At 45.4% G+C, this 23,538-nt stretch overlaps 2 protein-coding genes across 2 annotated transcripts; both read left to right on the forward strand.

The window, feature by feature from the left end:
* Positions 1 to 1,857: 1,857 nt before the first annotated feature.
* Positions 1,858 to 4,026, forward strand: LOC118356696 (protein FAM24B-like). The gene is given in 4 exon segments (XM_035725998.1): positions 1,858 to 2,083; positions 2,745 to 2,871; positions 3,838 to 3,929; positions 3,932 to 4,026. Coding segments are annotated over 4 exon segments (396 nt in total). The 5' UTR covers positions 1,858 to 2,001.
* Positions 4,027 to 13,155: 9,129 nt separating this feature from the next.
* Positions 13,156 to 23,531, forward strand: LOC118356695 (CUB and zona pellucida-like domain-containing protein 1; the record flags this gene model as incomplete). Its single annotated transcript, XM_035725997.1, has 8 exons — positions 13,156 to 13,237; positions 15,446 to 15,596; positions 17,721 to 17,932; positions 19,453 to 19,603; positions 19,934 to 20,151; positions 20,639 to 20,811; positions 21,875 to 22,266; positions 23,390 to 23,531. Coding segments are annotated over exons 1-8 (1,521 nt in total), but the record flags the coding sequence as incomplete, so codon positions are not given.
* Between the last annotated feature and the right edge of the window lie 7 nt (positions 23,532 to 23,538).

The raw sequence follows: 23,538 nt of genomic DNA on the forward strand, positions 1-23,538 counted from the left end.
GACTGTCTAGTAGGGCCAATGTCTGGGCTTCCTAGGGAAAGTGTATTAATTGCTTTCCTTTACCTTTTATCATTCATACTTCTCTTTGTTTTTTCTCTTTCTTTCTTTCTTTCTTCTTTCTTTCTTTCTTTCTTTCTTTCTTTCTTTTCTTTCTTTCTTTCTTTCTTTCTTTCTTCTTCTTTCTTTCTTTCTTTCTTTCTTTCTTTTCTTCTTTCTTCTTCCTTTCTTTCTTTCTTGTCTTATAGTCTTGTTGAAAACTAGACATTTAATATAATATGGCAACTCTGGAAATCCGTTTCTCCCTGCTCTCCAAGGTTTGTTGTTGTTTAGTGACTTTTCTCAACAAATTCTATAAAGTCTGTGTTCTTTGTTGTATGTTGACACTGAAGTCTCTGTTGATTAGCTTAGTGATCAGCTAATGATCAAACAAAGATTACCTTAAATGCCTGGAACCAGTAAATCTCCCAGTCTTTCATGAGGGGCTCCATGTGCATGTTGGGGCACGCCTTTAACAATCAGCTACGAAGTTAAAGACTCTGCCATAGCCTTCACTTTTTGCTTGGACAAAAGCCTTAGGTCAGTCAGAGGTGAATGCTTAGGACCATCTTGTGTCTTTCTTGAGGATACTCACAGCCTTAGACATGCACACAGCACATGTGCATGGCCTAGAATCTCAGGAATGTGTCAGAGCTTTTCAAAACTCCTATGGACAGCTAATTTACCAGCTTTTCCTTTAAGCTTTTTGGCTACTCTGTGATTTGCCCCAAATGTTATCCACTACCTCAGGCAGCCAAGAAGTTGAAACAGTTGTAATTGTTTTTGCCAAAATCCCCTTAGAGGACTTTTTGCATTAGGAGAACTCCAAGTTAGTCAAATACAGATAGCTTTGCAAGAGAGGATTTCCAGGTAACCAGAAGACAGTTCAAATAATGACAGTTCTTTGGGAATGAGGCTTTGAAAGAGCTCTACCTCTATTTTCCCTTTGGTGGCTGCATTGCAGGTTGGGTTTTATTTTCAAGGTTGCCATGGAGCCGGACAGTGAATGATGGAACAATGCCGCAAGCCTGCTATTCATACTGAGATTCAGTTGTTCTTAAAAATAAGTGTTTCCTGAGCTGCAGTAAGCTTTTAATTTCCAGAGTCTGAAAAAGACAGTTTTTCTGTCCGATTTTTCATTGCTTTTATAGAGGAAAGAATTTTCAGAGGTCTTATGCCACTAGTTTTGTTGATAAGTCCCCTGCTGTTTGTGACTTCACCCAGGGTTTAGCCAGAGCAACAAGGAATAACCCTTCATAGTTAAAATGATTTCCTCATTTAATTGAACCAACTTTGCTGAGTGTGAATACCTTAAGATAATAGAAACCTGATTTATAACAGACATCCTATTCATATTGCTGTTTGAAATCCTTTTGTCTTAGACATAAAATCTGATAGTATTCTGAAGTCAGTGAACCTACATCTGACTCCTATTAAATGACTACAGCTATATATTATTCTGTTGTGTTGCTACAACATAAAGTCTAACCAGTCTTCCATGATTGAAGATATATGAGTTTTTTAGATATGTGAGTATTTTTAAGATATTAGCCTCCCCATATTACTGTCCTTTTATTTAATTGAAATCCCAGATTGACTTTTGATTAATAGTCAAACCTTAAAAGGTTCTCTGAGAGAACAAAACTTGAAAAGGTGAGACTGAGAGTAAATGATGTAGAGTAGTATTTGGACACTCATATTTCTACTGGTCCTAAAATATATCTGAACATGGAATGGAATTCAGAACTCCATGATAAGGAGTTGGTGTCCAGGGTGTTGATGTCACACAGCCTCTGGCCTGACAGGCATAGAAGTTGGAGCTGGACAGTGGCTGTACATTTTGGTAGCTCTCATGGAGACTATGCATCTAAAAGCAAGCTCTTCAGACTTACATCTTAATTACTCCTAACAGGGATAATTAGAATTTTCTTTCTCAAATTAAAAGTTTGAGAAATTCCTGATAGGATGTACTATTCCCTGAAGTTTATATTAATTACAATTTTTTTTTACTGCCGGCCTTCATCAAGCATGGAAGACTTAGACACTAGTAAGTATGTTTTGGCAGTGGATTGTTTTTCAATCCTTGCTCACTTTTCCCGGTTTCAGGGCGTGAGATCAAACGAATTGCTTATTCCACAAAAACTGGATTTCCTGGGAGGATTGAGGAGGAAAAATGGCAGTTGTCAGTGGGAGAATAGAAGACTTTTCCGGAAACACGTATCATTTACAAAATAGATTTGTATATTCTCAGCACTGTTGAACATAACATTTTTAAAAAGTTGTCCCCTCAATCATCCCCATAGGAGATTGTTAAGCCTGAGGTAGAGTGAGGAGTTAATTCTGATTCTGAAAGTGAATGTATTTCAGGATGCCCAGGTATTCAGGAGGAAAACCATTTATTTTAGTGAGACCTGTTTTGTTACTTACAGCTGCACAGTACTGCCTTTGAAAGGAAGTAAAAGATTCTCCTGTTTCTTTCTCTCTGGGTTTTGCATTTCAGTCTCGTCTCATTCATAAATAAACCCTTTCCCCCTCTCTGGGCCAGTTTAGGGTCCTGTGCCTTCCTGGGAAGATTCATTTGTATTTTACACGCACAAGGAGCTGTGGTTTGGGATTCAATTCTTTTTCCACTAGAGGAAGCTGTTGAGGTGGCAAGGTGGCTGGGTGGGGAAGGGGAGCCCATTCATTGCCTGCACTTCTCTGCCTAGATAAAGCTCAGTCTTCTAAAGTCAACACGATAATTACGTTCTGCATTGGTGGCAGTATCCTGGTGGCCATTCTTGTGCTGATGGGTGTTGTCATCTGTCTTTACTACAAAATATCCGACGCAGTGAAGTGAGTGATGTGGGTAAGGGTGAAAAATACCCCCTCAAATAGGATACCTGGGGCTCTCTGCTTGAGCAAGGTCATTCCTTGCCCTGTGCCTGCACCCAGAGTGAGGTCAGGAACAGCAGGTAGGTTTGAAAAGATAAAAGCAGGTGAGTGTAGAATCTTGTTTTTTTCCCCTTCTGGCTTAGGGCTGTGAGCTCATGAGTAGAATGTTCTCAGCTGGGTGGCTCCGTGCTGCTTTGCTCCACTTACCCTCCCAGAGTGGACCCCCAGCTGGTTTACTCAGCACACTGGCTGGGCCCTCCCTCCGTCCCAAGCACTGCAGACCGTGGGGGAGGCTGTGAATGAGTCTGTGCCTCGGATTCACTCAGAGGACAGGCTGACTGGATCTCCTCTTAGCTGAGTTGGGGAGCTCTCACGGTGTTCTCTCATTCACTGTGCATGGCCTTGGGGACAGGGAGGCGGGCCTGTGGGACTGTGGGGAAGCTGAGCTGTGTGAAGATCCTGGGGGACACCTGACAAGGGAGTATAGACAAAAGATAATTAACTTGGGGGGAGAGGAACCTTCAAATCTGGAGAGATGGTCGTTAGAAGCAGTGCTGTTCCCATGCTAGGGAAGTTAAGCCTGGGAGCTAGAAGATGAAATCCCAGAATGTTGGGGGGACAGCCAAGTGCGGCCCCTTCCCGGTCACGCTCTGCACTTGGATGGGCCTGCAGCGATCACTGGGGTGATCCACACTTGCAGTTTGCTCTCCCTTGTTTGCTGTAACCTGATTCTACTTTTCTAGCATCCTAGGAGAGGAAGCGATTAGACAGAGCTTGGGACAGGGGGCAGAGAGCTCTAGTTTTGGGGCTGCTGTTATGTATTTGATTGGCTCTAGGCCTAAACTTCACAGATACCCCTGATAATTGTGACCAGTGGACTGAGAAGAAAAATTCTAATCCCATGCTTTGTGTATGTCTTTTCTTAAGACCTTCAAAGGCACCTCTTTGTTTGGCCTTAAAGAGTAATCCAGCCATGCTCACTCAGGACAAGGTCGCCGCGGCTGCAGCCCTCACCACTGGTCCTATCCCAACGTCCAGTACTGTGACGAATGTAGCTTGTATGCTGACTATGACCGCCTGCCACCGTGCTTCTGTGACGTAAATGAGGGACTCTGACTTGGGTGGGCACAAATATCTTCATGCGCAGTATTTCTTTTTTGTAGAATTATCAAGCCAAGTTTTATAGTGTTTACATGCTCTATTATAGAACATATTTATGTACTTTTGAATAAATGCATACTGAAAATAATCTTCTGCCTCCAGTGGTTTGTTGATGTTAGTTATAAATGCACTTAAATTTGTGTACTAGTCACTTGGGACTTGGGGCATCTATCTTGTAATATTATATTGCAATATGGGGAGAGTTAGAGTAGAAAATAAAAGCATCCAGTACATCTCCAACCCCAGAAGAAGAATATGTATTGATCTTGAGCATTTCCAGTTTCAGACTCATCAAAAATTCCCAAGCTGGACGAGTTCATTTGGCTCTTCTTGTGAGGGCTTCATTCACTGGCCTCTAGCTACTCTACTGCAGACAATTATGTCACACTGTCCTGAAGGCGACTCCTGTCATCTTAGAGCGAGAACAGACAAATGGACATCTCTGGGTTTAACGTGTGACCTTAGATGATGGGGTTGAACCCGATGGTGTCTAAAAGATATTTGAAAAAACCTGAGATTCTTCCTTCTGCCCTTCTTCAAGTCTTCAGAAGCAGACTTCCTCCTCTTTAGATCATTTTAAACATGGATTTTGCTGATTCAGCGGCCAATGCCTTTAAGTGCTAACAGGAATCTCCAGCTGAAAGCCAAAGCCCAGGATTCTCTTGATCTGAGCAGTAGGCAGTAGGATGTACTTCTCTCCACTTCTGCTCATCAGCCCCCTTCTGTTCCTGCTCTTTCTACTGAGCCTTCTGGACCCCCTTCTATTCACAGACTCCCCATCTGCGACCACAGTTTGTCTGTTAACAAAACCCTTGCTTTGTGAGCATCGCATATTGTACTTATAGAAAGAGTTAACTTGTAACAGGTGCTTAGCCACTAGAAGGGGAGGAAAAGGACAACAGGGAATGAATGAAGGAAACAGCTTTTACCTCTAGGCTGTGGGGAGTGAAGAGCGATGCAATAAGCAGTTTCAGTTCTCTCAGCAGAGGGCTTGGCCGATGAGGGGCATTTTTAGCACTTGAGTGGTGGAGAAATTTGCCAGAAGGAGTGTGGGAGCTGGAGCTGCTCTCACAGAGCAGCCCTTGGAACGGCCGAGAAAATCCATGGCAGCGGAGTGCCCTCCAGCCCCAGCATGGAGTTTCAGGAGGCAAATTCAAGGCTGCATCTTCCCGGATCCTGCCCTGAGACCTTCCACCTGGAAGTGACCTGTCCCTCTTGAGTTCCTGAAGCATTTTGTCTGCCTCTCTGCCATCCCCTCCTCTGGCCTGGTCTTCGGTGTTCACGTGCGCTTCGATTTTCTCCTTGCCAGCGAGCTCCCATTTCCCTCTGGCCCTCACCCAGTGGGCAGCACAGTGCCCAGGACCCTGGAGGCCCTGTGCAAGCAAGTTCTGTACGGGAATTTCACGGGGACTATGCCTGAAGTTCAGGCATCCCAGGGTCCATGAAGGGGGGCAGGATGGGGCAAGGGCTCTTAGAGACATCCCTCTCATAGGCAGTAGGGGACAGTGTGTAACATGGCTTTCAGAGCCAGATAAACTCTGTTCCAATCCAACTCTGCTTTTCATTAGCTATGTGCCATTGAGGGGAGTTTCTTAACCTCTCTGAGCCTCATTTTTCTTGATGTAAGCTGGGGGCTTGCATAGGTGATGGTGAGGATTAAGCAAGATAAAATATACTGGCCGCACAGGCCCTGGCATCCTGTGATCTCATGGTAAGTTGTCACTGGCCTAAACTGCTTGTCTCCTGATTTCTAACCCAGGTTCTTTGCCCTCTGTTAACCCCCTGCCACGGCCCGCGTGCAAGGGTCGAACAGGGGTGAGGGTAAGAGAAGAAACATAAAAGTATGGGAACAGAGGGTTGCCCACGGGGATGCCGCGAGCAACAACTTTATTCTTACTTACACACTTTATATAGGTTCAGGTTACATAACAGTAGGACATAACAAGTTCCACAGTTTTCTCCCTGCCCTCTCCTGGCTCCGTCCCAAGTTTTGGTCCAAGGCCAGGTTCCTCAAGGACATAGTTTCTTCCCATGCCTTCAAAGGGCCTGGTGCGCTATTTTTTCAGGGCTTATCAATAACACTGTAGTTTCTTAGCCTAAATACAACTCGGGCTAGCCAGTACCACATGTTCTTGTATGGGGGCAGCCAGGTGGCCATGGTTCAAAGGGATCAGGGAGCCTTTGCTCTACACGATTAACCCCTTTGTTGCTCATGGCTCCCGACATTTCCCCCTTTTATCTTTAAACGCAACATGTGTACATTTGCTTGGGTACTGGCCATGAAAGCAAACAGACAGCGACTCCAAGCACACCATAAGCAGAGTAATAAGGTTACCCCCTACAACCAGAGCACACATAATCCAGAAGGAATGTTGGAGGATATTAAAGGGGTTAAACCCCTGTAGCTTTTGTAGAAAGGATTGTGCCATGTCTCCGGGGTGACTACATGCAGATGGGAGGAGGCTATATTGTTTATTTGTTCTTGCAATTGAAGCAGATCTAGGCTTACATTTGTCTCATGCCAGATACCTTGCAAGTGCCTCTGTACTGTTTCTCAGGAGACATTGTCAGCCTTTAAGGGGGTTACACAAATGGAACCATACCCGCCGTGGCATACAAAGGACAAACGAGTATGTAACAATGAATATTGGGTGCCCAAATATTCGATCCGCCTGCTCTAAACCATCCAGGCGAGCCAAGATCTTCCTATCTATGCTTCCTTGTGTGCGAGGGTCTGGGAGACATTATGAGCTAAGCTATTTACATGGGAGGCCGTATGTAGCCCTGGGACAACGCCACCGTGGAGACAGTAGCTGATGCTATCAAAGACACCAAGGCAGTGATGCCAGCTATTAGGAGGCCTAGGAAACGTCGTCCCCGGCTAAGTAGGCCCTCCAATTCTTGCACAAATTGATAGCCATAATCTCTATACCAGGGCCCCCTCACCTCTACAGGCATCATTAGATAAGGGGGCTGCATGGCTAGGAAAACCTTCTTTGTTGGATTTGGGGCGCCGGGTAAAGGCAAACCGTTGGTGAGATAACACTCCTCACAAGTTATTTTGTAAAGGGTTCTATTGGCCTTAGCCTCGGGTACTACAGATCCGTCCCCCACTACAAACAGGAACGGTGGGGAAAGACATGCCCGAATTTGAAATGTCAATGGGCCCGTGGGGAAGCCAGGGAAAAGGGGTGAATTAGTTTTAACATCTCTCATGGCCGCAACAATTTTCCATAAGTCCGGGTGTCTCATCCTCCCCAGTGATAGCAGTCCCCCGGGAGCAGAATTATTGTGGTCGTATGGCCCATATCCTGAAGGCGGGGGGGAGCGGTGCAAAGGGAGATCCCCTGTCTTTTGACCAGTCAATTATATAAGTATCAGGTATGCCATGGGGAGTCACAATCTCAGGGTTGTGATGAACGCAGGTTTTCCAAGAGGGTCCGTAGGTTTTCCACGTTAGGTCAGATTTACAGAGGGGATAGTCAAGGTATGGGGTCTCAAGGGATCTGGAAGTGGGTCCGAAACGGCCAACAGGCAGGGGCCGTCGATGTTGAAGGACAACCTCGTTGATGTCCCAATTCTCCACCATTACATGAGGTGTCCAAAGTGTCTCCTCTAGGTGGCTCAGTTCCATACCAAGAGCGGGATTCTTCGGGAGACTGATGAAGTGACCACGCATCCATAATGGGGCGCCTCAGGGCCATCGATGGCCTGGAAACAAATGGGGGGGGGCAGAAGCCAGGCTGGTCCAGTTAAAAGGCGCCACAGCATGAGTGAGGCCGGAAATCTCAGGCCCATCAAAAATGTCTGTGAAGTTAGTAAACACCTTGGGTGTGGGATCCTTCCAGGTGACTGCCCTCGCGGTAGGAGGGTCCGGGACAAAAGCCCAGTAAGGAGAGGCCTGGGCAGAGTCAAGGGTTAAAAGTGATAGCATGGCAAGGAAAAGGGCAACAGTCGTGACTGGCTGGCCCGACTCACGCACGGTGGCCTCAGCTCGAGCGGTCAGGGCTTTGATGTCTCCCCATGTTATTTTCCTCTGATCCGAGGCGGGGCGTCTCCTCGTCCTCCCGGAGCGGATCTGGAGCCGCCCCATTCTGCAAACCATCACGGATAATGCGGACGCATCGGAGCGGGAGCCAGCGTGGCGTCTCCTCATCCTGGGGAAGGATACAAGCGTATCCTCGGCCCTGGCGTAGGACCGGGTCGGGTCCCTCCATTCCGCGGTGGCGGGGTCACGCCACTTCGCATAGAGGAGGGGAGCCCGCTCAGGCTGCCAAAAACGCTCGGCGGCAGTGCGGCCAACCGAGTCAACATTCAAAAAATTTAAAACAAAGAGTACTAATGAAAGGTGTAAATGAGGTGAATATTTTATTTTCCCCTGTAGTATTTCCCCCTCTTTTGATTTTTTGAGGTACATTTTGAGGGTGGAATGGGCTCTTTCGACAATGGCCTGACCTTGAGAATTATAAGGAATACCTGTTGTATGAGTGATGTGAAAATTTGCACAAAAGGTCTGGAATGCTGAAGAGGTATAGGCTGAACCATTGTCGGTCTTAAGAGCCTTCGGCATGCCCAGAACTGCGAATGCTGCGAAGAGATGATTTTGGACATCTACAAAAGCTTCACCGGAGTGTGCAGTAGCAAAAATATAGTTAGAGAAGGTGTTGATGGAGACATGGATGTATTTAAGGCGGCCAAACGGTAAGTAAGTGGTTACATCCATCTGCCAAAGGTGATTAGGAAGGAGCCCTGTGGGGTTAATGGCATATGATGGGGGGGTTAAAAAATTGGGGACAGGACTGGCATTCTCGTACAATTTGTCGGGATTCCTCCCGGGAGATGCCGTATTGACGCCGTAAGGCCTGTGCATTTTGATGGAATTTTGCATGGCTGCTTTTTGCTGCCTGAATGGGTGTTTGTAGAAAATATATGTGTATTTTCATCAGCTATGCGATTGCCCTCCGCTAGGGGGCCAGGAAGGTTAGTGTGAGCTCTGATGTGTGTTACAAATAGAGGGTGCTGCCTCTGTAATAAGAGGAGCTGGATTGACTTGAATGCCGCAAAAAATCCTCAAGGGTGCCCGTGGACTTCCAAGGCCTTATGGCCGCCTGACATGCTGAATTGGCATTCTCAAAGGCTAGCTGCTTCACTATAATAGTTCCTGCCTCTCCGTCCACAACAATCCTACTCACGGCTTGTAACAGCCGTGAAACAAAATCTTGATAGCGTTCATCGGGTCCCTGTCTTATTTTAGATAATTCCTCTGTCCTTGTGCCAGTGGTCGGTAACTTTTTCCATGCAGTCAAAACAGCCTCATTGATTTGGACATAGGCAATCTCAGGGAAATGTATTTGGTTACCCGCTTCATAATAAGCTCCAATACCAGCCAACATCTCATACGTGACAGGGATTTGGGTCCTTTTGTTATAGATAGCCAGATTGTTACACTTTTCCTCGAATTAGGCCTTCCACAACAAATAATCTCCCCCATTAAGGCAAGCCCGGGCAACAACCTTCCAATCTCCCGGGCAAAGAGCTTCTCTGGTAAGGTTTTCCATCATAGATAGGGTAAAGGGAGCAGTGGCTCCGTACTGACTACAGGCAGCCTTTAAGTCTTTTAACATTTTAAAATTTAGGGCAGTATAAGTCCGTTGGCCTCCCTGTAAGGTTACTGGGTAGGCATTAAACTCTCCCACGTCCTCTCCCGCTTGCTGCGCTGTTAGTAAAGTTCTCTGTAAAGGGCTAATGTTGGACACAGAGGACTTGGCAGCGCTCTGCTGATTGGTCATAATGGGAAAAGCCTGCAGCATGCTAGTTTGAGTGCACCTAGTCACGGAATTAATCCCTTGACCAGAGGTTGTGACTGCAGGCAGGACCGATTTCAACGATGTGGGCATAGTCAGAATGGGGTCATCATCAAGATAAACATCATCGTCGCCAAATTCATCCCCACCACTCTGAGCCTTAGGGGCTTTCCCCGCCAAGGGTATAGGAGGTGGTGGAGGAGGGAAAGGGTCCTGGGCAGGTATGTTGACATCATCGCCCAGATCTCAAAAGAGGACATCCCAGTGGAGTCAGGGGTACTTTAATAGGATCTTTTTCCTCATCTTCAACCCATAATTTTAAAGATATCAGCTCAATTTTTTGTTGTGGCTCCAGGATTTCACAAATATGAGACCAGAGGCCCATTGTATTGGGCGGCAAGGCACCGGAGCCCCGCAACTTTATTTGATTTTTCATCTCTTGGCCCACCCGTCTCCAATCCTCTGGGTTTGCTGTTCCTTCTAGTGGGAACCAAGGGCACAAATCTTTTATGTTCCTGAAAAATTCCTGCAGTGTGGAGGAAGACACCTTATGCCCTCTCTCTGCCAATAAAATCTGCAGGGTCCGCAGAAAATATGCATGACTAGCGGACTGACTTTGTCCCATAATTTCTTACTCCTGTCGTGCCGGTTAAACGACCGGTTCTCTTACCTGAATGTTTACAATGTCAGTGTCCAGGATCCTCTTTCATGTGCTCAGGTCCCTGTTCGGGCGCCACTTGCCACGGCCCGCGTGCAAGGTCGAACAGGGGTGAGGGTAAGAGAATGAAACATAAAAGTATGGGAACAGGAGGGTTGCCCACGGGGATGCCGCGAGCAACAACTTTATTCTTACTTACACACTTTATATAGGTTCAGGTTACATAACAGTAGGACATAAACAAGTTCCACAGTTTTCTCCCTGCCCTCTCCTGGCTCCGTCCCAAGTTTTTGGTCCAAGGCCAGGTTCCTCAAGGACATAGCTTCTTCCCATGCCTTCAAAGGGCCTGGTGCGCTATTTTTCAGGGCTTATCAATAACACTGTAGTTTCTTAGCCTAAATACAACTCGGGCTAGCCAGTACCACATGTTCTTGTATGGGGGGCAGCCAGGTGGCCATGGTTCAAAGGGATCAGGGAGCCTTTGCTCTACCCGATTAACCCCTTTGTTGCTCATGGCTCCCGACACCCCCCTCCCAGGAGAGTAATCACGGAGCTCTTACACCAGTGGTGGTGGTTCAGGGAAGTAGGAGATCACATCCATAGGAGACAGGGAGAGGCTTTAGTGAGAAAGTGGGGGTAGGATGGGGGGCCTGTGGAAACAGCTGAGGGTGAGCGGCCCTTAGTAATCAGAAGGGTCCCTACCCTATACTTCTGGCCCCTGCTCACTCTCACACCAGGACACCCAGTCCCACCTGGTACGTGGCCAGCCCCAGGAGTCTCTGAGCCGATAGGAACCAAGTGGAGCAGTGCCAGGTACCTTGGTAAGTGTCCAAGCTCCTTGTGAGCACAACTTCCCAATGTCACAGGTGCTGGCCTTGCCACTGTGGTGCGGGTATGGATCCAAATGCCTGATCCAGGGGCCTGACTGGGAACAGTCTTCCTGGGTCACAGCCCTGCCCGGGAGCCCAAGTGTCCTAGAGCCAAGTAAGGGTTTCTGGGCTGCAGGACAGAAAGACATGGAAAGTTGAGGGCACCCAGGAAGGGTTTTAAGGTAGAAGTTCAGTCTATAGCTACCATTATTACCTCCACAGAGCTGCTGGGAAGGTCCTTAAATATTGGCCATCATTTTCCTGCTTAAAAAGTTCCATCAAACTTAGAATCAAATCCAAATGCCTCATCTGACCTACAAGTACTTCACAGTCGGAACCATTACCTGCCTCTCCTCACCTTACACCCCACTCCCCTCCCCTTTACTCACACCCACCACACTGGCGTGCCTGCCCTTATTTTGTAGACATGCCCAACTGATTCCTGCCTCAGGGCCTTTGCACTTGCCCATTCTTTTGCCTAAAATGCATCTCCTAAGCCCAGATCACAAATGAATGCCTCTCTTTTTCTGTTTGCTCAAATTTCATCTTTCTCAGTTTCACCCTAATATTGCATCCCCCCTGAAATCTATCCCATCACCCTGTTCCCTTATATTCACAGTACCTATCACTATTTGTAATTTATTTCAGTTTGTTTGCTGTCTGTCTCCACTTAGCGAGTAAGTTCCATGGGGACAGGGACTGTTTCTCTCATGTTCAATTCCAAATCCCCAGACTGTATAACAGTAACTAACAAAAAAAAATTTTTTTAAAGAGTTATTTGACAGAGACAGTGAGAGAGGGAACACAAGCAGAGGGAGTGGGAGAGGGAGAAGCAGGCTTCCTGCTGAGCAGGGAGCTGGATGCAGGGCTTGATCCCAGGATCTGCTCTGTTCTCACGTACGTCTGGCCCTCGCATGGTCAAACTGACTGGGATCATGACCTGAGCCGAAGGCAGACGCTTAATGACTGAACCACCCAGGCGCCCCTAACAAATATTTTGAATAAATGAATGAGTGAAAAGAGGGCAGTCCCATATAAAAGCTTCTTGTGAGTATGATTTCCTGATGTCACAGGTGCTGGCCTTGCCACTGCAGCACCAGTCTCACCTTGGACACCAGGATTCCTTTTCTGTCATCTGTAAAACACAGTGCCTAGGGGACTTTAATTCACCCGCTCCAGGCTCTCTGGGCATAGTGGTTTGAGTTCCTGGAAGCTGAACTCACACTTGTACTTTCTTTTTCCTCGCCATCCTGGGCCACCTCCTTCTCTCCCTCAGTCTCAGCACCCTGGCAGGCTGACCCACAGTGTGCCCAGGTGCCAACTCTCTCCCCAGCTGATCCTTTGACTCTAATTTTTAGAGAAGAGCAGGGAAGGCTTAAGACAGCAGTAGCACTACCCGCTTCGTGATCTGCACAAACAAGAGGGCCACGGCTCAACTCCAGGTCGGTGCCCGGAAGAATTACTCGGTGCTTACTGTGCGCCACGTGTTGGAGCTCCCCTAGGAAGAGCTTTACTTGGGAACTTCCTGTGAATGTCCCAGGAATGAGTTGGGGAGAGCCGAACACTCACTGTTCGGGATTGCTGATAGATAATAAATCAGCCAGACAGCTGCTCTGTTCTCACGTACGTCTGGCCCTCGCATGGTCAAACTGACACATTCCCTGAAGGTCTCCAGAAAGCTCTGAAGCCAGATACGGAGCCCCGGGAAGTATAAAGCCTGCCCTCCCTTCAGGCTGTTCTTCCCTTGACAACGATGGAGGCCATGAGAAGGCTTGTCCTCTTGGCCGTCTTCATTGTGCCATGTTTGGCGGAGTTGAACTGGACCAAGTCTGAAGGTAAGGAACACTGAACCCATTGTTTCCTATCAAAATCGGGAGACCTCCTTTCAAGAGGCCTCTGCCGAAAGTTTTTTAAAGTTTTAATATCTGCTAATGGCCTTAATAAGGGAACATTTATTTGTATGCTCTTCATGTGATTTTGAATTAGTACCAAGGTTTTTTTCAGGCCTATATGACGATATACATAAAAATGTAAAAGGATAAAGAATTTTACCTAGTAATTTTAACTACTGAGAATTAAATATTTAGGAGATAATTATAAAAGTGCACACAAACACACTGCATTTACATAATTATAAGAAGCAATGTAAATTTCCCTCATTTATTCTGTAAGTTGTAAAGACATACAAAGGTATATACTTTGGCGATTTCTTACAAATCATAAGAAAGGTACCCAGGATCTACTTTAAGAGAAAAAACAACTACCTGAAATTTATTTATGTTTAAAATACATACATTGGAGCATCTTTAAAAAAATCTGGAAGTAGACGAGAAAAAGAAAGGTTCTGGAAGTTTTTACAAGAAGTTTTTAATGGTGATTTTTTTCCCTGGATGGGTGGGATTATACTTTTTTCTTTAATTGTCTTTGCTTTCTGATATTTTTTTACTAATAAACATAATAGTAGTTATTGTTAGGGGAAAACAAGAGACTATTGTTATAAGGATGTCACCCATCACAGATAAAAAGGAAAATTGAAAAAGCTTTTTGTTTCTAAGTGGAGTTAACCATTTGTTGGGTTTCCATTGTAAAGTATTTGATTTTCTTGTTCACATTCCGTTACAGCTGCTGCTGCTTCTCCTCCCCCCTCCTCCTTTTCTTTTTAGTAACAGCTTTATTAGGATATAATTCACATACCATAAAATCCACTCTTCTAAAATGTAAAATTTACTCGTTTTTAGTACACCGTTATTTAATTTGAGAACATTTTTATCACCCCCCCCCAAGAGAAACTCCATACCCATTAGCAGTTACTCCCCATTTTTCCCAATGCTCTCAGCCCAAGGCAACTACTAATCTACTTTCTGTCTCTATAGATGTCCCTAATGTGGACATTTCATACAAATGAAATCCTATAACCTGCGGTCTTTCACTCAGCACAGTATTTACAAAGTTCATCCACGCTGTACCATACATCAGTACCCCCATTCCTTTTCATTACTGGATCCTCCTGCATTGTATGGACAGACCCCATTTTATATGCATTCATTAGTTGGTGCCCATTTGGGTTGTTTCCCCCTTGTTTGTTATTTGGCTAATGCTGCTGTAAATAAACATTAGTGTACATGTCTTTGTGGGAACATATGTTTTCCTTCCCTTTAGAGATATGCCTAGAAGTGGACCTGCTGGGTTATGGTAACTCCCAGTTGAATCTTTTGAGGAATTGCCAGATGATTTTCCTAGCAGCTGTCCCATTTTACCTTCCCTCGAGCATTGCAGGGAAGGTTCCAGTTTCTCCACATCCTTGTCAACACTCATCTATTTCCTGTTTCTGACTCTAGTTTTGCTTCACATCCCAAACGGTGTGAAGTCAATATCTCACTGTAGTTTTGAATTGCATTTCCCCAATGGCTAATGATGTTGAGTATCTCTTCATGTGTTTAATGACCTTTATGTGTTCTTTGGAGAAATATCTACTTTTGTTGTTTGTCTATTTTTTATTGGGTTGTCTTTTAATTGTTGAGTTGTAAGAGTTCTTTATATATTGTAGGTATAAAGCTTCTTTGTAAAACCATCTTTCTTTAAGCCCTAATACAGTCTTTATTTATGTATTTAATTTTTTTAAAAAAAGATTCCATTTATTCATTTGACACACACAGAGAGAGAGAGAGAGCACAAGTAGGGGAGTGGCAGGCAGAGGGAGAGGGAGAAGCAGGGTCCCCATTGAACAAGGAGCCCTGATGTGGGACTCAATCCCAGGACCCCAGGATCATGACCTGAGCCGAAGGCAGATGCTTAACCAAATGAGCCATCTAGGTGCCCCATAGTCTTTATTTTTTATGAACCATATATAGAGAAATCATAAATATTTTCTCCCCAAGGGCTCTAAGAGGGGGGAAATCAATGGCTGGTGGCTTATTTTGGAATGAGCTAAATACCATCACAATTATGAGCATGCTTGTATGTGGGAGGTAGATGCCTAATCCCTGGAGGAGAAGGCCAGGGGGCAGCTGACTTTCCTCAATGTCAACTGTGGTCTCTCCCAGGCAAATCAAGCTGCCAGTCCAGCTTGGGAGGCTCCAGCCAATCAGATGCCCACAGGGCCCTAATCCTGCAACTCAATCCCAATGAGGACTGTACCTGGACAGTAGAAAGACCAGAAAATAAAAACATCAGAATCATCTTTTCCCATTTCCAGTAAGTAGAGGCTTTACTTTCTAATAAGGGTGGTTGAACTCTGGCCACACTAGGGAGTCTGTGTCGGAAAAAATCAGCTGGTCCTAGAGGTAGTGGTAACTCCCATGACCACGATGATGATGACGATAATGGTTAATAGTCACTGACTGATGACTGGGCCCCTGGCTCTGGTCCCAGAGGTCCTGGAGGTCGGTATAGTTATCATAGGCACAGGGAAGTGGAGAACTAGTCTCAGGTCACATTGTAAGTGGAATGACCAGCATTAGTACCCAGCTAGTCTAGTTCCATCTGGAACAGACCCTAAAACACTAAACTTATAGTCCCAGACTTTGCTATGCGTTCTAATCAGCAGGGGAGCTTCCCAAACCCAGATTCCCAGGCTAAACACCATAGAATTAGATCAGAATCCCTGGGGGTGGGAACCAGGCGATTGGGTGTTTTTTCTTTAACTTGAAATCAGTACCCACTCACCAGTGTTTTCCCTGAGTGCCCAGGTCATGGCAGCGTGAGGCCAAGCTGAGCACAGGGCCCCACACCAGGAGCCTCCCTCAGGGCTCCAGGAGAACTGCCTCAGTCAAACCTCTCAACAGCCCTCTGGGGTAGATGCAATCTAATCCCCACTCAGTGGGTAAGAAATCCCAGGGAAATCACTTAATGTGCCCAAAGTTACAGACTAATACAGGTGGGAGAGGACTAGAATCTAAGCCACCTGGTTCCTCAGGGCCCAAAGTCTTACCCAATCCCCGTGGTTCTAAAGCTGGAGAGTCTCAGAGCACCTGGAGGGAGGGTTTTTGCGAAAGCACAATTGCTGGGCCCTGGGCCCAGATTACAATCCAGGGTGGGGGGCGGCCGGGGCCTGAGAATATATGTGCAGAGGTAACAACCTCCCAGGGGTGGGTTCCTGCTGCCTCTGCTGCTCAAGGCGCCACACTTGGGAGATGCGTGGCCCTACGCCCCGGAAGTTAGAACAGACTTCTCTTTGGCCCCCACAGAAACAAAGGAGAAGGGGGACTTCATATTTCCTAGACTTTTAGGGCTACTAAGAATCCTATACATTATTCTTGGTTCGTCGAGAAAGAGAGAATGGCACTGTGGGCAGAGTGAGGGAGGGGAGATGAGCAGTTCACATTTCTTAGACGCTTCCCCCCCCACACACACCAGACTAAGGCTGTGACATCCCCAATTTACAGAAGAGAGAGTGAGCAAAGGAAATAGTAAATCACTTTTCCAAGTGTTTTTTTTTTTAAGATTTTTATTTATTTATTGAGAGAGAATGAGAGAGAGAGAGAGAGGGGCAGAGAGAGCGGGAGTGGGAGGAGGGTCAGAGGGAGAAGCAGACTCCCTGCCAAGCAGGGAGCCCGATGCGGGACTCGATCCTAGGACTCCGAGATCGTGACCTGAGCTGAAGGCAGTCGCTTAACCAACTGAGCCACCCAGGTGTCCCTCACTTGTCCAAAGTCACACAGCAGGTAAGGGACTAAGGTGCAAGGGAGAACTGGGGTTTGTCCACCCTCGTGTGTTTCCCTCCAGGGCATCTTGGCCCTCTGCCGGGATTCTGAGGGCGTGTGGGAGAGACCCTGTCAGAATGGGCAGAAAACAGTCATCCTGGTCTGCCCCGTCCAACGGCAGGGGGCCTGGGACCGTCCTTACGAATGAGGACGTGGGGAGGGGAGGGAAGGAAGGGCCATCTGGGAAGATGCTAAATCTGCTTTTACCCTGAGAGAGGGGGGCCAGGGAAGAAGAGTTGCTTCCACTTTCAACAGCCTTGGATTTCAAACCTCAAGGGAATGAATTCTAAAGAAGAAGATCTCACCTGACAATTTCCACATGAGTATGAGGAACAGGAGAGATGGAAAGGAAGGAAAGGGGCTTGGATTCCAGGCCCACTCCCCCTCCCCGACTTTATAGACACATTGGCAAAGCAGTTCAGTCCCCTGAGGCATTTATAGATCGATGGTGTGTGGTTTGATGTTGAGGAAGGTGTGGGTGGGTGGCTGGTCTTGGAGAGGTTGAAATGAAAACAGATATGCCACTGCATTGGAGACGGATGCCAGTGTGAACAGTTGACACTGAACCCCCCTTGCCTGGTGGCTCATCTCTAACCACAGTGTGTTCTGTTTGCAGGCTTGATCCTGATGGAAGCTGTGAAAGTGAATACATTAAAGTTTTTGATGGAAACTCTACCAACGGGTCTCTGCTAGGGCAAATCTGCAGTAAACATGACTACATTCCTGTTTTTGAATCATCCAGTTCATTAACGGTTCAAATCATCACCGACTCTGTAAGACTTCAAAGAACTGTGTTCATCTTCTACTACTCATTCCCTTCTGGCACCTGTGAGTTCTCATTTATACATCCTACGCACATACCACTTACGAGCATGGAAGGTTACACACTCTCCTGCATGGGTTGTTATAACCTCGAGTCTGAGCTCTCTGTTGTGAGAGCAGAGGTTCTCTAGCTCGTGTGTGCAAGAATTGCCTGGAGAGCTTGTGAAATCAGATTCCTCCCCCACCACCCGAGACTCCGCTTCACTGGTTCTGGGATGGAGCCCACAAATTTGCTTTTCTAACCAGCTCCTGGTGAGGTGGATGGAAGGGGCTGATCAGATGGCTACATGTTGGGGTGTATCGTGTTACAGAATTGCCTTGTGAAATCAGATTCCTGCCCCCCCACCCCCAGACTCCGCTTCACTGGTTCTGGGATGGAGCCCGCGAATTTGCCTTTCTAACCAGCTCCTGGTGAGGTAGATGGAAGGGGCTGATCAGATGGCTACATGTTGGGGTGTATCGTGTTACAGACCAAAGCAGACTCTCCGAGTTCGGCCTGTTTTAGAATAACCCTGAGATCCTCTGAAATGCCCACTCAGGGGCCGCTCCTCCCTCTGGTCTGATTCAGAAGATCTGCGTTGGGGCTCGAGAAACCTTCACATCTGACAAGTTCCCCAAGTGACTCTGACAAAGACTGGAGGGCAGATGATGAGAAATGCTGACCTAACTTGTCAGGCAATCAGATGTTACCCTGGTTCTGCTTTCCCAGCACCCAGATTCCACTGCAGCGCAAAGCAGAATGCCGAGAAATTCTGCAAGTGGGCTCATGAGCAAAGCCCCGCACTGTTGCTTTCTGAGGCCCAGAGCTGACCGTGTCAGTCTCCTCTTAAACCACACAAATCTCCAGAGTGGAGCAGTCACGGTTTTCCAAAGCCAGACCCAGGCCACCTTTTCAGGCCTTACCTCTGGCCGCTACCTGACATGCCTCCTATGCTTTAGCCGACCTCGATTGTTTTACGTGCCCCGAGAGAGAGCCTTCAGCGTTGCCTGTTTCTCTCATCCAGCTGCTTGCTTCCCGACTGGGGGGAGGGACCAAGGATGGCTTCATGTTGGCTGCATCTGCGCTGACCTGGACCGACAGCGTAGGGTAGGGAGAGGTGAGACCCCAGGACGACTCCTGTCTGCTGGAACCAACAGCCTGAGGAGCTGCGGAAAGAAAGGACACGTTAAACAGCAGGGCACGTGGAGGTGGCCGATGAGGCTGGAAAGCTGGGCTGGGGCCAAGTGAGGAAGAGCCTCCCGTGACAGTCCTAAATGATGTCTTTTTTCTGTGGCTTAGTCCAGGTGACAGAGGGTCTCTAAAACTGGGACAGATCTTACAGGGTCACTGCCCTGCACCAGTGGTCAGGAAATCCAGTGATAAAGAAGGGTAAAAATCTCAATATGCTACCAATTCGGAAGAGGGCAATGGAAGAAAATTTGGGTGGGTGTGGGGGATTGCTGTATTAAGCTCAGTGCACAGCACGGAAACTAAATGAAGTCTCTCTCTTGATTTACATTCTTGGTCACCCTCACATCCCTTTCAGCTATTCCAAACTGTGGTGGTTACTTGGACTCCTTAGAAGGATCTTTTACCAGCCCCAATTACCCAAACCCACACCCTGAGCTGGCTTACTGCGTATGGCACATACAAGTGGAGAAAGGTTACAAGATAAAATTAAACTTCAGAGACGTTTTGTAAGTACTGTGGTCCATTTCTGCTGGGAGAAATGCAGGGAGCCCACCTGGAAATGGGGAAACCTGGGGAAGAGAAATGATGTGCACCCTCTCATAGATGGCCACTTTTCACAGAATTGGTGAATAGAGAAAACACCAATACTATTGCATTGAACTAAGTTGTCTACTTTTCTGAAGATTCTGAGGTCACATTAGGGACTGGCAAAGCCCCAGGTTTGTCCCAATCCTGAGATACCATTGTGGGGAAAAATCTTTAATCACTTAAGACTGGGACTGCTGAGAATTGAATTGGTTTGGAAAGCTTTTTCACCAGAGGCCCTACATCTCTAGCTTAGAAGGGGACGAACACTGCAGATTTGATTTCATTGCTGTCTATGATGGTCCCTCCACCACCACTGGCCTGATTGGACAAGTGTGTGGCTATGTGAGGCCCACCTTCGAATCCTCGTCAGACTCATTGACCGTGGTGCTATCGACAGATTACGCCAACTCCTACCGGGGCTTTTCTGCTTCCTACACTTCAATTTATGCAGAAAATATCAACACTAGTAAGTCATGTTCCTTAGCTATTTTGAGCTCTCTGAAGATTGTGTCCATAGAAACTGCTCCTTGATTCTTAGCCTACCTGTGGCTATTCCTATTTGCAAGCCTGTCATATATACTTTGGAACATATTCATAATCTGAAGCTGGAGAATCAGTTCTGCGCATTGCTTAGTATGAGAGGAAATTAATGGTTTTATCAACTGGAAAAAGATTTCTGTAGAAAATAGGGACCGTTTTCTGTAATGCCACCTGTAAAGTCTCTATTAAAAATAATAGATTTACAGATTCAAGTTGCAGACACGGTCACAGTAAACATTGTAGAAGGTGGATCAAGTGCTCTGCTGTCTCAGGCTTCTGACTACAGTTCAAAGCAAAAAGGGTTTTGAGTTTTTATATAGTCTTCTCTACACATAGCTTTTAAGATCCAAAGTTCCTAGCTGACATAAACATAATCATCCTCTTTTTTTTTTTTTTTTTTTTGTCCTGAACAGCATCTTTAACTTGCTCCTCTGACAAGATGAGAGCCATCATAAGTAAATCCTACCTGGAATCATTTACATACAGTGAGAATAACATACAACTGAATGACCCAACTTGCAGACCAAAAATATCAAACGTGGTGGAATTTTCTATCCCTCTTGATGGATGTGGGACAATCAAAAAGGTAAAGTGAGACACTGAGCTGGGTTTTGCCAAATGCCAATGGTGTGCTGGATAATGCTGGCAGCAGAATACTTGCTGGTGGCTTTAATGGGCAACTCCCAAATCTTTATGGCTTGATACATGGTAAGCCTGTGTGAACATTTACATGCACTCACTCATTTAAGCACAAGTGCCAAATCACCACACTTATTTTCAGGGTAACTAGAGGTGGTTCTCTTTCCCAAAAGGTGAAGAACTCTGAAAACTCACTGAAGAACATTTGAACATCTAGATGCTGCAGGTGTAGCAGCCTACCAGGAATACTGTTATAGAAAATGATTAGATCTCACATTTAGCAAAAACCTAGTTGTACTGTTAGGATTTTCTTCTTTCCCCTGCAACAGGAGAAGGTCAAAACATGATCCTTGTTTTAAAGACGAAGGACGTAAGTTTGTGATTTGTTTTCCATTTTCTAGAATTTCAAGATCTCAAACATTTGCAACCTGTAGGTCCCTTTAGGTTGTATACCCTAAACTTTCCACTCATGTCATTAAACAACAATCTTGTTGAGAAGAATGGCAGCTTACTCCAGAGAATCGGTAAGGATAGAGTAAATCATTATTTTCTGCTCCAAATGAACACCTATTATCTGTGCATCCTAGGGAAGGCAGCCTGGGGAAAACCTATTGCAAGACTTCTGTCTGCATACACTTGGGAAACCGCCCAGTGAGCCACACTAACTTAATGCTACTTACGGAAGGAGGCCTCACCTTACAGGGTCTCAAGTCTCTCTAGGGATCGAAGTTTGCGTTCAGAATTGTTTTTAACATAACTGAAAAAAGTTCTGCCTAATTCTGTCTTCAAGTCTTTCTAAGCCAAGCTCTTATCTCTCATCTCACATGTTTTCTTCCTACCCAGAATGTTTCTTAAATAAAGCATATTGGAGCCTGTAGTATCCTAACATGAAAGCTGCTATCTTGTGATTTAAGAAAATTGTGTCTCTATCCACAGATGGTATTCATATCTGTGATCTAAACTATTACTGGACTTAACATACAACATTTGAATTCCATCTCATTCTACAGGTAGAAGATCATTCAGTTACTTACACCAATATAATCACTCTTATTCCATCCCCCACGTCTCAAGTGATCACCCGTCAGAAACATCTCCAGATTGTTCTGAAGTGTGAAATGGAATCTAATTCTACCGTGGAGATGATGTACATAACAGAAGATGACGTAATACAAAATCAAAGCGCACTGGGCAAATATAACACAAGCATGGCTCTTTTTGAAACCGATTCATTTGAACAGCCTATACTGGAGTCACCGTATTATGTGGATTTGAACCAAACACTTTTTGTGCAAGTCAGTCTGCGTACCTCAGATCCAAATTTGGTGGTGTTTCTGGACACCTGCAGTGCCTCTCCCACGCCTGACTTCGCATCTCCAACCTATGACCTAATCAAGAGGGGGTACGTACTGCTGGGTGACATACTCTTCTGAGGATTAATAGTGACTTGAATGAGGTAGTATTTTTGGTGCATGGATACATGATTCATGTATGCATCCTGTATAATTTTTTTCTAGTACTGTTACCATGGAATTTAGTAAATGTAATCATTTTATGAAATAGAGTTACTGTGTACTAATTACAAATAATTTAAGTTAAAGCATTTCTACAGTCACAGCCCATATCCACTAGAATTGTTAGTCTATTCCCAAAATATTTGCTGGTAGAAACGAATTTATTTTTTGTCAAGAAGGCTGTATGTTTTTGTTTTTGCTTTTTTTCTCCACATTTTGGTTATTTTCAACAGAATCCCCAAAGATTATTTCACTTGTTCCAGCTCCAGAACACAAACATAATGGAATTTGTAAAGTCTCTATGGCATTCTTTAAAAAAAACCCAAAAAACAGGAAAGGGGCGCCTGGCTGATTCAGTGGGTAGAGCATATGACTTTTAATCTTAGGGTCATGAGTTCAAACCCCACATTGGGTATGGAGCCTACTTAAAAAAAAAAAAAATTAAAAAAAGTAGTTTTTTTTGAAAGGAAAGTTTTTCTTTTTTTTCTATAAGCTGATGGACTTTAACTACATCAGCCATACTGACACATTCATAGCAAGTGTATAAAGTAAGGTGTATGAGCTCTACTATATCTGAATTGATTTTCTAATTAATTCACACGAACTAGAAATTTTAGTGCTGGAGGGAATTTTATTTTATCCAGGAATCAGATTCATAGCTTTAGTTCACTGTAGTCTGAGCTAAAGACATTGTCTTTCTTTCTTTTTTTTTAATTAATTTTTTTCTCTCTAAATTTTTATTTAAATTCTAGTTAGTTAACATATAGTGTAATATTGGTTTCAGGAGTAGAATTAGCGATTCATCACTTACATACAATGCGCCTGATCTCATCTCATCTCAGAAGCTAAGCAGGGTCAGGCCTGGTTTGTATGTGGACGGAAGACATTTTTTTCTAGAGAAAGTTGTGACCCATGAATCACACTGCTCAAAGAAAACTTTATATCCTCTCTTTTCAATATTGAAAGGACCGAACTGTGAATTTTCTAAATGTGCCATAAATTCTGTTCCAGATGTAGTCAAGATGAGACTTGTAAGGTGTATCCCTTATCTGGACACTATGGAAGATTCCAATTTAATGCCTTTAAATTCTTGAGACGTCTGGGCTCCGTATATCTGCAGTGTAAGATCTTGATATGTGATCATAGTGACCATCAGTCTC

The sequence above is a fragment of the Zalophus californianus genome, unplaced genomic scaffold (assembly GCF_009762305.2).
Source record: "Zalophus californianus isolate mZalCal1 unplaced genomic scaffold, mZalCal1.pri.v2 scaffold_47_ctg1, whole genome shotgun sequence".
In the NCBI taxonomy this organism is placed as follows: Eukaryota; Metazoa; Chordata; class Mammalia; order Carnivora; family Otariidae; genus Zalophus; species Zalophus californianus.